The sequence below is a fragment of the Lissotriton helveticus genome, chromosome 6 (genome assembly GCF_964261635.1).
Source record: "Lissotriton helveticus chromosome 6, aLisHel1.1, whole genome shotgun sequence".
Lineage (NCBI taxonomy): Eukaryota > Metazoa > Chordata > Amphibia > Caudata > Salamandridae > Lissotriton > Lissotriton helveticus.
In genome coordinates this window covers 220955333-220970423 of record NC_136067.1, presented here as the reverse complement: position 1 = coordinate 220970423, position 15091 = coordinate 220955333, and the positions used below count along the sequence as shown (strand labels likewise).

Below are 15091 nucleotides of genomic sequence, written 5' to 3'. Positions count from 1 at the left end.
ATTAGAAAAATAGAGTATAATTTAAGAAAAGAAAACAACAAATATCCAAAAAGTGGAATCAGAGATAAAGTTTTTAAAAGTTTTAAGTAGGAATAGTGTCAAGAAGCATATAGTGCAAATGATAGTCAATGGTCGCTGTAAGCCAGAACTTAGATGCAATTTGAAACTGACCGCGATCGCGCGTGGATGGGATTTGCCAACCTGGTTAGTCCTGGCCAAAGATTTTACCTTCTGACTTTAGTCCTTTAAGTCCCAATCCACCACAGGAGTACACTTCTAAAGCCCCCCAGGACCTCAAGAGACGCAGGGGAGGCACTAAGAGATTCACAGGGTGTCAACACAGAAGCTAATATCAGGGTGTCTGTCTTTGGGGGGATAGTACAATGGTAATCCTAGAGTCCTCCCACATCTCACACTAAAACAGTTTGGGGCAGTCACTGTCCTGTCCTATTTTTAAATACCATGCATACTTCCTAGTAAGCTTCAAGGCCTATGTAGAGGTGAATTATTAATATTTAAAAGGAAGGTTTTGATATGTCAAACAGGTTTATTTTGACTGGTCGGATTGCAGTTTTTACACTGCTACATTCAGGCTACACAGGGTAGAACTGAAGCCAGGTTTGCACTACCTCTGTAGTGGATGGCACAATATATGCTGCAGTCCACTCGTGACATTTAACTTCCAGGCCCTGGGTACATCTTGTACTATATTCTAGGGAGTTATAGCTAAGTTAAATATACCAATTAGGAGTATGCCAATTCAACAATGTTTAAAGCTGAAGCACAGGCATGGTACTACTGGTTTACAGGGTTAAAGTGCACAGAGGTCTAATGTCAGCAAAAATATATGGCCCAGAAAAGGCAACAAATATGGGGTGACTATGCAGAAAGATCAGCTCTACATATGAAAAATCTTGTATCGAGACAATGTGATTGGCTACCACTGCGGTTAGACATTTTGTACAGACTCGTGGGGCCAATTTGATGCCAAATAGTTAGCTCTTGAACTGAAGAAAGTGTTATCCAAGAATTTTAGATATTTGTAGTACTGAACATGGATTGGCATGTGGCAATATGTGTCCTCTAGGTGTATGAATTACCCTATAATCGTCTCCGTAAATAGATTGAAGTATATCAATCTGTGACACCATCCTGAAGCCTTGTTTTTAGGTAAACGTTTGAGAGCCCTCCGATTCAAAATAGTGCACCACTTTACAGACTTTTTCATGATGATGAAGAACCTCAAATAAAACCCTTAATTTCATTAGGCCTTGAGATCTTGAGGATTTCTGTTTGCGTTGTCTCCTGATGGTGACACTTTTCTCTCTTTGGAGGTCATAGAGGGGATCTTGAAGTAAATTATATCTAATGCCATTGTCCGATAACATCCGGTACCCAGAGGTCTGAGATGTTGCACCAGGTCTGAACGAAAGCCTAAAACGTTCCCCCAACTGGTATGAATGTTGAAGGCAGCTGTCAAGCCAACAAATCCAGTTCGGTGAGAGCGAGTTTGGTTTTGCCAGAAACAGCTCCTTGCCCTTTCTGCTAGTGTCTGTCTGAGAGCGTGTGGTGCTTTCCATATTGTCACAAATTAGAGTATTGGTAACCAACCTTCTGTCTATAAAACGGTCATCTCTATTGGAAAGTTTTGTCACTTCAGAAGAGTGTCCAAACAAAGGCCAGGTCAGTATTTGTTTAAATTGCCTGTAGAACTTTATTCACATTCTTACAAAATAGGTGCTCACCATCAAAGGGCATATCCAAAATGCTAGACTGCCCTTAAGCTTGATTAGTGTGTTATGGAACCATCCACACCATCTCAGATGTGCCCCTGTTGAGATCTGGTGGAAGACACTGTTGGACGCTTCGGGAGGCATGAAAAAAGGCTGAAGACTAATTTTTCCCTTATTTAAAATGGTTCTCGCATGGGCATGGTGTTCATCTGCCAGCTTTTCAGAAAAAAGAGGAATTTCATACCACAATTGTCCATCTCAATGTGAAAGTATGTCAGAAGAATTCGCAATTTTGGCTACTGTTGCTATAAAAACACACGTTTGCCTACTCTATCCAGGCGACAAGCTTCCTTGTCAGCTGGAGTAGTACAAGGAGCCAGAGGGTTTCATGAGTGAGGCCGTGCTGCTGCAGAGATAACTGAACTCATGTTGCCAAGGTTGATATTGTGGCTGGATTCTTCATTTTAATCTCACAGGGAGGGACAGGAGCTTGAGAGGTCCAGCTTACAGGCCCCGGGCAGTTATGAAGAAAGAAAGGGTAAGCTGTTCGCATGTTGAATGGGGTGGAGAAAAGGGAGGGCAAAGTGGATGTAATAGTTGGAGCCAGGTGCTTATAAAGAGAGTACGTGGTTGGAAAGGAATAGCTCCAATAAAGAGCACGGGCCCTCACACACCCCGAAGGGTGTCATGCTTCATCATTCTGCAACTCCTCGTTGGGCCGACGCTGCAATACCCTGCGAGGGGGCTCTTTGCCGGATGTCTTCTCTGGTTGCCGACGTGAAGCTAAAAGTTAATGTGGGGCATATGTGTAGTGAGTAGAAATGGGAAAGTGTGAGTGTGGTTTTAAAAATAGCTACAGGATTCTCCAAAAATAGTTTATTCACTGGGTACCTGTACCATAAGTAAAAACACCGACTATGAAGTTGTAGACTGAAGAGGGGGGATTATACCGCTTCAGTTCACAAAGATGTGTAAGGTGTGCAGGGGGTCGCCATGTTTCATGCCCTATATAGTCCAAACGGATCTTGGCATTTCATCAGGAACAAGGTATCTTCATCTACTCTAAACAGATGGCAGGCAAAGTATGTGTGAAAGGTCACGTCCCCTGTAGTCTAGACTCAAGCAGTAGTCCTGTTTGGTAGTGAAAAGAAGAGGTAAAAAAATCTATACCTTGTGGAAAAGGCATCTAGAGGGGGGGTTGATTAGCCCCAGTCGTAACGTGTCAGGGTACTCACTGAAATGGCGAGAAAGACAAAGCTCGATTCTAGTTGTCTTCTAGTGCGGGACCTACCTACATCTGGCCATCACAGGATTTCATATAACAGGCAACTTCCTCCCACAGTTGGTGGAGAATCGCCATACATCTGATTTATACCCTAGCCTCTGGAAACTTGTCATTAACTCTGGATGGGCATTGTCACAATTATTATGTCTTTTATCTTTTAGGTATTCCCCTGCTTGAAATGCAGGTGTTAATCAATTAAAAGTTAATACGTGTGATTAACGTGGAATGCACGTTTATTTTCTGTTCTTTCTAACGTGATAATCACGTTCACTTGAATATCTCTGTAGTATTTAATCCAAAGTTGCCTCTTCAGTTCTAATTCATTGTTATCAGATATTGCACACAGGGGCATTTTTACAACGAAATAGTGCAGCGCGGCACTGTAAGTAATTTAGCTGCGCCGCACTACATCATTTCAAAAACGCAGGGATACGCTGTATTTACCAGAATACGGTGCATCTTGTGCTGGCGCTAAAAAAGCTGCCTAGCGCCAGCTCAGGCACCCTTGCATCATAGTACAAACATTCTTGCAATGCAGGTATGATTGTGTTTGTGCAAGAAGGGACACCTTCCTGCACAAAAAACTATAAATAATGAGGTTTTGCTCTTTCTATGTGTGCTACAGAATGCATCACACAGAGAGCAAAAACTGAGGAGAAATAAAAGTATTTCTCCTTGTTACTTCCCTATAACGCCTCCTTTTCAAAGGCGTTAGTTTTTGGCGCTGAGATCTTTGGCATTGTCAACAAGCATTGGCATTGCAAATAGGTCTCGCTTGTGGGACCTTATAAGTATTTAGTTTTGCAGCACAATATGATGAGTGGCGTTGCGTGTGTGAGTGGCGTTGCGTGTGTGAGTGGCGTTGCGTGTGTGAGTGGCGTTGCGTGTGTGAGTGGCGTTGCGTGTGTGAGTGGCGTTGCGTGTGTGAGTGGCGTTGAGTGGGGTTGCGTGGGTGAGTGGGGTTGCGTGGGTGAGTGGGGTTGCGTGGGTGAGTTGCGTTGCGTGTGTGAGTGGCGTTGCGTGTGTGAGTGGCGTTGCGTGTGTGAGTGGCGTTGCGTGTGTGAGTGGCGTTGCGTGTGTGAGTGGCGTTGCGTGTGTGAGTGGCGTTGCGTGTGTGAGTGGCGTTGCGTGTGTGAGTGGCGTTGCGTGTGTGAGTAGCGTTGCGTGTGTGAGTGGCGTTGCGTGTGTGAGTGGCGTTGCATGTGTGAGTGGCGTTGCATGTGTGAGTGGCGTTGCATGTGTGAGTGGCGTTGCGTGTGTGAGTGGCGTTGCGTGTGTGAGTGGCATTGCGTCGATGAGTGGGGTTGCGTGGATGAGTGGGGTTGCGTGGATGAGTTGCGTGTGTGAGTGGCGTTGCGTGTGTGAGTGGCGTTGCGTGTGTGAGTGGCGTTGCGTGTGTGAGTGGCGTTGCATGTGTGAGTGGCGTTGCGTGGGTGAGTGGGGTTGCGTGGGTGAGTGGGGTTGCGTGGGTGAGTGGGGTTGCGTGGGTGAGTGGGGTTGCGTGGGTGAGTGGCGTTGCTTGTGTGAGTGGCGTTTCGTGTGTGAGTGGCGTTGCGTGTGTGAGTGGCGTTGCGTGTGTGAGTGGCATTGTGTCGATGAGTGGCATTGCGTCGATGAGTGGGGTTGCGTGGATGAGTTGCGTGTCTGAGTGGCGTTGCGTGTGGCATTGCGTGTGTGAGTGGCGTTGCGTGTGTGAGTGGTGTTGCGTGTGTGAGTGGCGTTGCGTGTGTGAGTGGCGTTGCGTGGGTGAGTGGGGTTGCGTGGGTGAGTGGGGTTGCGTGGGTGAGTGGGGTTGCGTGGGTGAGTGGCGTTGCGTGTGTGAGTGGCGTTGCGTGTGTGAGTGGTGTTGCGTGTGTGAGTGGCGTTGCGTGTGTGAGTGGCGTTGCGTGGGTGAGTGGGGTTGCATGGGTGAGTTGCGTTGCGTGGGTGAGTGGGGTTGCGTCGATGAGTGGGGTTGCGTGGATGAGTTGTGTGTGTGAGTGGCGTTGCATGTGTGAGTGGCGTTGCGTGTGTGAGTGGTGTTGCGTGTGTGAGTGGCGTTGCGTGTGTGAGTGGCGTTGCGTGTGTGAGTGGCGTTGCGTGTGTGAGTGGCGTTGCGTGTGTGAGTGGCGTTGTGTGTGAGTGGCGTTGCGTGTGTGAGTGGCGTTGCGTGTGTGAGTGGCGTTGCGTGTGTGAGTGGCGTTGCGTGGGTGAGTGGCGTTGCGTGGGTGAGTGGGGTTGCGTGGGTGAGTGAGGTTGCGTGGGTGAGTGAGGTTGCGTGGGTGAGTGGGGTTGCGTGGGTGAGTTGCGTTGCGTGGGTGAGTGGCGTTGCGTGGGTGAGTGGCGTTGCGTGGGTGAGTGGCGTTGCGTGTGTGAGTGGCGTTGCGTGTGTGAGTGGCGTTGCATGTGTGAGTGGCGTTGCGTGTGTGAGTGGCGTTGCGTGTGTGAGTGGCGTTGCGTGTGTGAGTGGCGTTGCGTGTGTGAGTGGCGTTGCGTGTGTGAGTGGGGTTGCGTGGATGAGTGGGGTTGCGTGGATGAGTGGGGTTGCGTGGATGAGTGGGGTTGCGTGGATGAGTGGGGTTGCGTGTGTGAGTGGCGTGTGTGAGTGGCGTTGCGTGTGTGAGTGGCGTTGCGTGTGTGAGTGGCGTTGCGTGTGAGTGGCGTTGCGTGTGTGAGTGGCGTTGCGTGTGTGAGTGTCGTTGCGTGTGAGTGGCGTTGCGTGTGTGAGTGGCGTTGCGTGTGTGAGTGGCGTTGCGTGTGTGAGTGGCGTTGCGTGTGTGAGTTGCGTCGATGAGTGGGGTTGCGTGGATGAGTTGCGTTGCGTGTGTGAGTGGTGTTGCTGTGTGTGAATTGCTGGTTGGGGGGTGGGTGGGGGAGCAGCAGGCAGGTGCGAGTGGAGCGCGCGCTGGAGAGGGAGGGGGTGGGAGGACTAGGCAGCGGGAGAGAGGGAGAAAGGAGCGCGAGGGAGGCGTTTTTAGATACATGAAGCCAAAATTACAAGTGAGCATGTTACAAAAGCAAACGTTACGTTACATGAGACAATAGTGACAGTTGTGCAAGTATCAAGAGCAACAAAATACAAGAGGTAGCAAACGATATGCAATAGCATATCTGAGGGAACACGGCCTGGGGGAAGCTGGCTGGGGAGGGGGAGCAGAAATGAAAGGAAGGCTGTGTTTGCGGGGAGAGAGAGGGGAGGTGCTGGTGTGGGAGGGGGGAGGTGCTGGTGTGGGAGGAGTGCTGCTACGGCAAGGCTGTGTTTGCGGGGAGAGAGAGGGGAGGTGCTGGTGTGGGAGGGGGGAGGTGCTGGTGTGGGAGGAGTGCTGCTAGGGGAGGAGAAGCCCTGGCCGTGAATGCTCGTGCATGTTCACGTGAACTGCAAGAAAACGCCGGGCTGAAACCCCTTAGTTTGAAGAGGATTTTGCCGACATGAATTCGATCCTATCCATTCCTGCGGAATGGGACAGGCTCGACCTAAAAAGCAATGGGTGATGCCTGGGAACGCCCACAGCAACACCCGTTGCACACTTCTTAGCTGCAGAAAATGGAGGCGAGGAGGGCCATAGTTACAAGGCAGCATTAAAACCCAGAAAGTGGCTTAGTGCCACCTTATAAATATGGAGCAGGGCATTGCGCCACCAGATCGTCTGAAGAAGTGACCCTCCCATGGCACAATGCCCTTGTAAATATTCTCCTTAGGGGCATATTTACAAGTACATAGCACCACCGGAGTGTTACTTTTTTTTACGCTCTGGTGGCACTGTGCCCTGGGCCATATTTACAAGGCCAAGCAAAGCCACTTTGCTTTGCCTGTATTCCGGATTCTGGAGATGGATAAGCGGAGAAGTTAGGGATTAGAAAGTGCAGTGAGTACCTGATATCCCTTTGATTCCCTCGGCTAATATGGGCTATGTGGTTTCTGACTATGCATTATGTTCTACTTTAGATGACTAGATGACCTCCATGTAATCTGGATCCCACGAGTAACAATGGGACCTCTTACAAAGGGAAATTGGTGAGCTAAGAGATGAATTTGAGTTTCAGGTTAGTGTGTATGTAGTACATTGTCTATGGAGTGGATGCCTGCATATTGGCATGGTGTTGGCCACGCCAGAATCTTCACATATGCATGGTGCACTACTATACTGATACTAAGAGATCAGTGTGGCATAAAAAATATGTATGAGGTATCATTTTAAATGTGTGTTGTTCTTTATCTATACTTAATATAGGTCATAAAGTGTTCTAGAGATGAACATTACCTGAAACACATCACACTTAAATATTCAATGGTTTGTCGGGTGGTTGCAGTTCAACTGGTTTTATGTCTCAGTTTGGCACATTGACCGAGTCCTTAGTACCAGTGGGTCTAGAAAATCGAACTCTCTGTACTAGAGAATCTAGAAAAGGCATCAGTATATCACATTGTTAAGCTGTACGGTCTATGCAGCTCTGGATCTTCCCAGTATCCGTAGGTATTGAATTGTGTGGAATGGGATTTCTATTTTCTCTCTTAGAAGGAACGTGGCATCTCACTGAGTCATTTAATTATTTGTATGAAGTTGGTCCTGTTAGTGATCGCCCTGGTTATCATCAGCTTTATTGCCTCGATCTTATCTTCTGTTGCTGTCAGAGTCAGGAGAGTCGTCGTTGAGAATGCTCCTATGATGGTCCAGCAAAAACATGATGAGCGTCAGGCGTTAGAGGCGGAGAAGGACTAATAACAGCTTTAAATTGTTTAGAAGGAATTGGAAGAGGTTGGGGGCTACCGGTTGTGACAGTAACATCTGGACTGCTGGATTGAGGCAAATAGTGTGAAAGATAAGGTGTAGGCAGTGGCACCCTTCTATAAAATTTCTAAAGCATGGGCTTCAATGAGTCTGGAAAGCCTTCAAGAATTTGCATCAGTGGCTTTTCCGGGAATGCCGATTGCTCTCAATCCATCATCTGTCCTTGTCTTGGCTCTGATGCCAGTAAGGTTCCACCTCCCCTGAGTCATTATTATGGATACCTTATATAGTCGGATCCATGTGAGTGTACCAGATTCTTCATGCTGCTTTCCATCCTCATTCAAGTACACCTGCATCATTCCTTGTTTTACGTTATTGGTTGGCTTGTCATCACTGAAATAATCTTCCCCGAGTAATCTTGCTGGAGGCTGTGGTGTAATTAGCAACATTGAAATAGCCAATTGCAGTAGCACAGCAGACATTTGTGGACTAATATGTAATATGTCATCAAAGTTTTCAGCATTGATGATATTGATGTCTTCAACTAATTTTCTGGCTTCAAAGTTATCAAACGGTGTTGCCATTGTTAGGTTTGTCATTGAAACTTGTATTCAGAGGGATGGCCATTGTCCACAGACGGCCTGTTGCCGAGGTCCTGCTCATCGTCAACAGGGTCTTGCTCATCGTCAACACAGTGTTCATCACTGATATAGCTTACCTGGCTGACAAAGGAGGTACCGATCGCAATTTCTTTATTCATTGAGTATATGCCATCCTCCTCAACAACAGAACATTTGAACGTGATGTTACTATACAAGGAAATTTGGGAGACTTCTGCAGGGTACTTGCAGAAGATCAATTGCTATTTGTTTGGATATTTGTTGTGACAGAGTGCTGTCACTTGTGCCAAACGTCTGGCCCTTGCCGACAGAATCCGAGGATATATCACTGCCAAAGGATTGGCCTTAAGAGGATTACTAGTGGTATTAGGATCTAGTTTGTACTTCTTAGTGTTCGAACTGGCCTCTGAGGAAGCATGTTTAACAGAATAACTACTAGGCGAAGGTAATTTAAGCACTTAGCCTTGTTACTGAAGTTCTTGAATGCCTATAGAAATAGAAAATGAAATCAGTTGGTATTTAACCACTTGGCTGCTAAGGCACATGATGCTCTTCCATTGACTTTCCATTGAAATCAATGGAAACTCCATGACGAGTTACCCTTGTCATTAGCACTGAAGGGGTTAAGGACATCTACAAACTTTCGTAGCCCCACAGGAATCATAAAGACTGAAGAAACAGATGGCTGAACAACCAGCCACCCAATGACAAAAAGGAGCACTAGACCGACCTCCTGCAGAAGGAGTAAAAGCTGTATCAACTAGAGACAGACAGATGTGCAAGTTACTGTAAAATACTTCTGGATAAGAGAAGAGAGCAGCTCTGTTCTTTGACCAGATGTTCAGTAGAAACTGAGCAGTGGAGCCTTTGAAGGGGGAATGAGAACTGTGTCTCCCCATCTGAGTGGCCGATGCCTGGGTCACAAATCGAGGTGGATATTCTAAGGCTGTTGGGTGTTTGTGCACACTGCTATGTCTACAGTGTATACCAAGGATTCCTGACTGACGGCTGGAATTAATTCAAGCATGTGAATCTATGACAAATACAATGCTGGAGAAACAAGAACTCACAAGCCTTCTTAGGGTTAATGGCCAAAAACTGTCTGCCACATGTATTGCATGGCAATGAATGGCTAGTGTGATTCTGTTTTTTTTTAATCAGAAGAATCTGAAATATGCCAGTGAAAGATCAAAGTGGTACTATTCAAAAAAGGGAAACACAAGACAATAGTACTGCTGCTTCTTACCGGAGAGGTGAAAAAAACAGTCTCTGGTGGCACGTGACTTAGAGTTGAATCTCTTGTGAGCTGAAGAAAGTTCACATGTTGGAGATCCATCCCAAATTATTTTACCGTGACAGACTTCTGTTTTTTAGCAGTGGGCAATATCCTTCCAGTCAGAAGAGAGGACACCATGATGACACAGTAGCTGAAGAAAATAGTGCTGGGGGAGTGAAGTTCCACATCTCCACCTTGTAGATTGCTTTGCATACCCCAAAAATGATATGGATAGGGACCATATACTATTTTATCTAGTATGTTTTCAATCCTGCTACCTATTACACTGAGCCAGGACTTCACGTCTGACCACGAGAAATAATCCAAAGTAATATGGAGAGTATTTTCCTAGAACTTCAAAGGAGTGTGTGTATGTGAATGTCAATGTTGACATCATTAGGCGATCTGAATGTGACTAGTTTGGTAGTATAGAATCCATACTGATAAAAACAAACTTCACAAGTAAAGAATCAAGAAGAAAAAAATAACAAAAAGCAATTTTATTGGAAATGAAAATGCAAATCATATCAATATTAAAACCATGAGCAAATAAACAATTCAATGTACAGTTCGCAACATACGATATAAAAGTCCCTTTGAAGTCAGAGTAAACTCTTCCACAATCAGAAATTTGTGGCACTAAGCACAACTCATGTAGGTGCATGAATATAAAATACCAAGCACCTATAAAGTTCATATTTATTGGAAATGCTACAAGTACCTTGTTTCAGCAGAAATGTAACAATATTGTGCTTATTTTAAAAAAATGGAATGTCAGTTATAGTACCTTACAAACACAATATGACAAAATGTTTTTGGCTGATATGTTTGAACGTATTGCATTCAAAAAGCAAAGATGTACGTGTAAACAGGAAGTAAACAGAATATGTTAAACTTCTGGCAGACAAAAATGCTAAACTGAAATGCAAGATAATTTAAAGCGAGAACAAGGCGAGGGTTTCCAAGATTGTGCTCTGCAGTAACGATAAACAATGGGGTCAATGCTTCTTGCTTTATGGATTTCTGTAGCGTGCTGCCTTTAAAGCGTGTTGGCACCTAAAGTCACAAGCAAGGCTGTTGCATTTGACTGAGGGCTGAAAAGTAAAGTCCTGACCTTCCTGAAAACTAGTAGGTGATAATACAGATACACCATCGTTTATGAGGTTGGTGCTTTGGTTTATTACGACTATTAATTAGTCCTTATTTGTAAGTAGGGGATTTGGATTATTTGTCTTTTACTAATTAATCGATTGTCATGTATTTGGTCTCAGTGTGCTTAAAGGTGCCAAATTGGTACTAATGCATGCTAAAATCTTTCCTATTTGCAAAAGTTAGTAACCAAGTGACAAAGACACACTATGCATTCCCTTAAGACTCCTGCAACATGGTGGAGTAATATGACGGCAACCGTGGGAAGACATAATAGTGCAATATCCAGAACACAGTCATCTAGGGTCATGCTGTTGGGTTGCAAACCGGGTGCCAGAAGGTTCATTTGCAACTATGACCCCATTGACTGAGCTGGATTGGTGGCAAGTGCCCACTTTCCTTGAAAATGGGCACTTGCCACCACAGCCACTTGCCATCACAGCCACAAATATGGTGACAATCACATAGAGATGCTGCAGCATGCACCTCCACTCTAGGTGTGTCTGGCCAGTCACCAATTAACAGTAAGATTTTGAAAATGTGAACACATGGATGTGGGGCACATAATATGTTCCTCCGCTGGTTATCTACTGGCAAATGAACAGCATTGTCTAGTAACATACTTATTTTTATTTAATTTGGTGTTGTATATTGGTTTGGTTGATTTTTGGCAGCCACTGTGCCCTAACCTACTACAGGCCACCTGTTATACATTAGTGCAGAAATGTATGAGGTGTGTAAGGAATCCCTCAATGGAAAAGGGTATGATTTCTAAAAAGGTGCGACTTAGTGTGATCACATTTTTGGTGGGGTCCTTTCCATTTAAATGGCGGTAGAGTGGTCCCACTGTGATCAGATCAGGATGGGAAGGCTGTTGGGAACAGGACTTCTTATACCCTTTTATTTTAAAATTGGTAGACTGGGCGTTGCTATACGTTCTGAGTCTAAGAAGTTCCATATGTTACTGGCTTACATCCTGATGTGAAATGCTAAGCGCTCAGAACTGTAAGAAATATTTTTTAATCATTTGAGATCCTAGATTACCCATAAATAAATAATGGACAATTTGTAAGGGTTTTAACTGAAGGACTATTGAGGCCACTTATTTGAGCCATCTAGTCACTTATATGCTCCTAAATATTTAGAAATGTGTACCTCAAAACCATGTACCACCACCTACCTGCAATATGTATTCTTTTTACAGGCATATTGTGTCCCTTTCTTCATGAACTATTGTAAGTACATTCTTGAAGTTATGCTCTACTAGTCCAGCATATAAACAATATGTTTTTGACTATAATCCATAATCCATAAGCTCACTATTCACCCCACACTACCATAGATTTATCCAGAAAACAAACCAAATGCTCGACTTTTACAACAAAATCTACACGGTGTGCTTCTGGGTTGCTGCCTGCAGCCACTCTGACAACATCATTACAAAGCAATTCGGACACAATTTAAAACCCGTACATTAAATCTTTTCTTTAAAAAACCCTTTTCAGCAATACAAAATATTGTAGAAATAGTACCTTTTATTAAATAAGAAACAGCTTACACTGGCAGTACATTGTTCATTGTTAAGTCAAAAACAACTGAAATGTGTAACCAGACACTGGTTTTAAGTGCTGTTAAAGAAAACATGTATATTTTACAGTTACAAACAAATGATCATGTGGAAGCTTCAAGCTACCACATACAAACAATAAATAGAATCACTTAGCACTTTCATCTTGAAAGAAATATGAGCATTAGAAAGAATGATCTTTTTAAGCATACTTTGTATACACCCTTTAAAAGGGAAAGATTTTTTGTTTGTTGAAGATGACATCGCAAGACCAAATTCTGAGGAATGTATCAGTATTTAATAATTATGTCCTGGACGATATTGCTTATAATATTCATGTTATTTATGTCATCACATGACACTTGTAATAGACAATATTGGTTAGTTTTCTTTTCAAGATGCAATGTTAAATGATTTTTTTGTACACTGCTGATTTAATATTGAACAAGAGGATGAATCTATGAAAGATTCACTACTGTAAAACCATTACTTATAGTATCTTGAGTGAATCCTGCATTGGCACGGCGGTGAATGGACATACTCAATTAGCCTGGCTTTCTGTGCCAGTATAAGCAAGAAAATTCAGTTTCACTCACTCCTCTGCAATACAGTGCCTTGTGCTTTTTAAATTCACGTCCAAAACTCCAACATATGGGCACACAGAAATGTCGCCCCCAAATAGAGCATTTTATGCTTCCAGGGTCTTGATATGTATGGCTTAGATTTCTTCTTTTAACAAAACTATTATTGTTTACAAGGCAAAACTGCCACAAAGGCAAACACAAATCCAACACAAGTTAAAAACACTTCCTTCATAAATTACAAAAATTAGGCTACGCCCATTGTTCTAAGATGTAGGATTTCTTTTTTAAAACTACAAATATTATGTCAACCAAATTTCATTTATGGGTTCGAATTTTGAACCGCTGAAATAATGCTCCAATAAACAATACATCACTATCAGGGACCAGTCATCAATATATTGCAACAATGAGAAATGTTTAAAGGTCCAAAAGTCATTAAATAATTATAAATATTTTTTAGATGTATATAATGAATAAGGTTTAGCAAGTAACCTCAGACTTTATATATATATTCATAATTTACAAAAAATAAAGCCAAACACAAACAGTATTTATTAAATTACGGCTACAGTTGATATTGCTGTTTTCATTTGGCATCATAAAATTACTTTGGTAATTGTCAGTGCCAAAAATATTTCAACGCTTAAACACGAAGGTCCATAGCGATGGGTACCTTTGAGAAGGAATGTCTTACAGTATGAAATGGTGATGATCAATCCAACAACTGCTTTCTTCTGCAGCAAGTCTTCTGGTACCTGAAATGTTTAGATGGATTTTGCATAGTTATTCTGCATCTAACATGAAAGCCCTGCGAAAGGCGTTCTTCATTGCCGACAAGTGAGATAGACTGGATTGTACAAATCAGTCCTTGGATTTTGTTGACTTGAAAAAAATATAAATGCAAGTAAAGACTGGAAAAAGGCCGCCTATGACTCTTGCTGAAATGTCATTTGATGTTTGTAGTCCCTGAAGTGCTCACAGAAGCACAGCTGTTCTTTCCAAAATCGTGTTATTTTGACTGTGAATGGAAATGTCACATAATAAAACAGCATAAAAGTTCCATGGGAATGTGTAAATTCGTCTTAAAAAACAATGCAGTTTGCTGATTATGGCCATGCTGCTACCCTACGGGTTGCAAATACGCACTGTATTGACAGTACAATCTCTAAAAATAGGCACTTTGGTTTTAAACGAGCAGGTTGCACAAAAAGGATTTAAACCCCTCAAGAGTAATTTCAATAAGGCCTCCATACAGACTCATCCATCCTGCCACTTGAATTTAAAATTGTGGGTGAGCTGCTGTGACTACCATCAGCATCCACTCCGTCATTCTGGTTGGATAGATTGGGATTTAACAGTGTGCCACCATTGGATGTGGTGGTGCAGGGTGGAAGCATCCGGGATGGGGAACGGTCTCCCCCAGGTACCATGGGGAATTGATAAGATCCTGACGAAGTGCCATAGTAGAGATATGGAGTGCTGCTTGTTTGGAAGTGTCCACTTTGGTTTTGTGAGGAGCCAGGGTACGGCGGTGGTAGGTAAGTGTGATAATGAGTGGTCGCCGACATTCCCAGGGACATGGCTGAAGTGACAGGCGGAGTGTAGGTAAATGTGGTCGGATAGTGCATTCGCTGATTGGTAAAACGACTCTCCGTCAAGGATGAAATGCTTGTAAACTGGCGGGGATCAGAAAATGGGCCCAGTTCTGATGCACCTATTAATGAAAGAAGAATAAAGCAGAGAACTTCATCAATATTAGTGTAAGAATTTACTAGAACAAAACAACACACCTTACGCAAAACAGGTGCTCCCAAATTACTTTCAAAAAGTGAGCTTAACTAAATAAGAGTTTTAAAGCAACAGGAATTACTTATTTAAATTAAACTCGTTCTTTAACTTTAAATTAAATCCATAATCATAGAAAAATTTACAAATTATTTTTTGTTCACACACAAAAATTTTAGGCTTGGCTTTCGACATTCATAGGCCTAATCCATTTGGAGATATGATGTTATGTGCCTGATTTCAAGTTGTACGATACTGGTGGGGTGTAACATCTACATGCAAAACCAACATTACTGTGCAGTAACATGCTGGTAGGACCATGTAATTATGAGTTTATATCCCAAGAATGGGGACTACTGTGCAGACCAGTTTAACTGGGTGTA

General features: G+C 43.6%; 2 protein-coding genes across 9 annotated transcripts in view; one reads left to right on the top strand and one right to left on the bottom strand.

The window, feature by feature from the left end:
• The window catches only part of SUPT3H (SPT3 homolog, SAGA and STAGA complex component), a 2933604-nt gene that overhangs the window by 461872 nt on the left and 2456641 nt on the right, over nt 1–15091 (top strand). The gene's annotated exons all lie outside the window — the stretch shown is intronic.
• The window catches only part of RUNX2 (RUNX family transcription factor 2), a 372515-nt gene continuing 367532 nt past the window's right edge, over nt 10109–15091 (bottom strand). For all 8 annotated transcript variants that reach the window (XM_078647620.1, XM_078647626.1, XM_078647623.1 and 5 more), the window contains one exon: nt 10109–14637. In XM_078647620.1, coding sequence (XP_078503746.1) covers nt 14159–14637 — 479 coding nt within the window. In that variant the 3' untranslated portion in view covers nt 10109–14158. The remainder of the gene's footprint in view (nt 14638–15091) is intronic.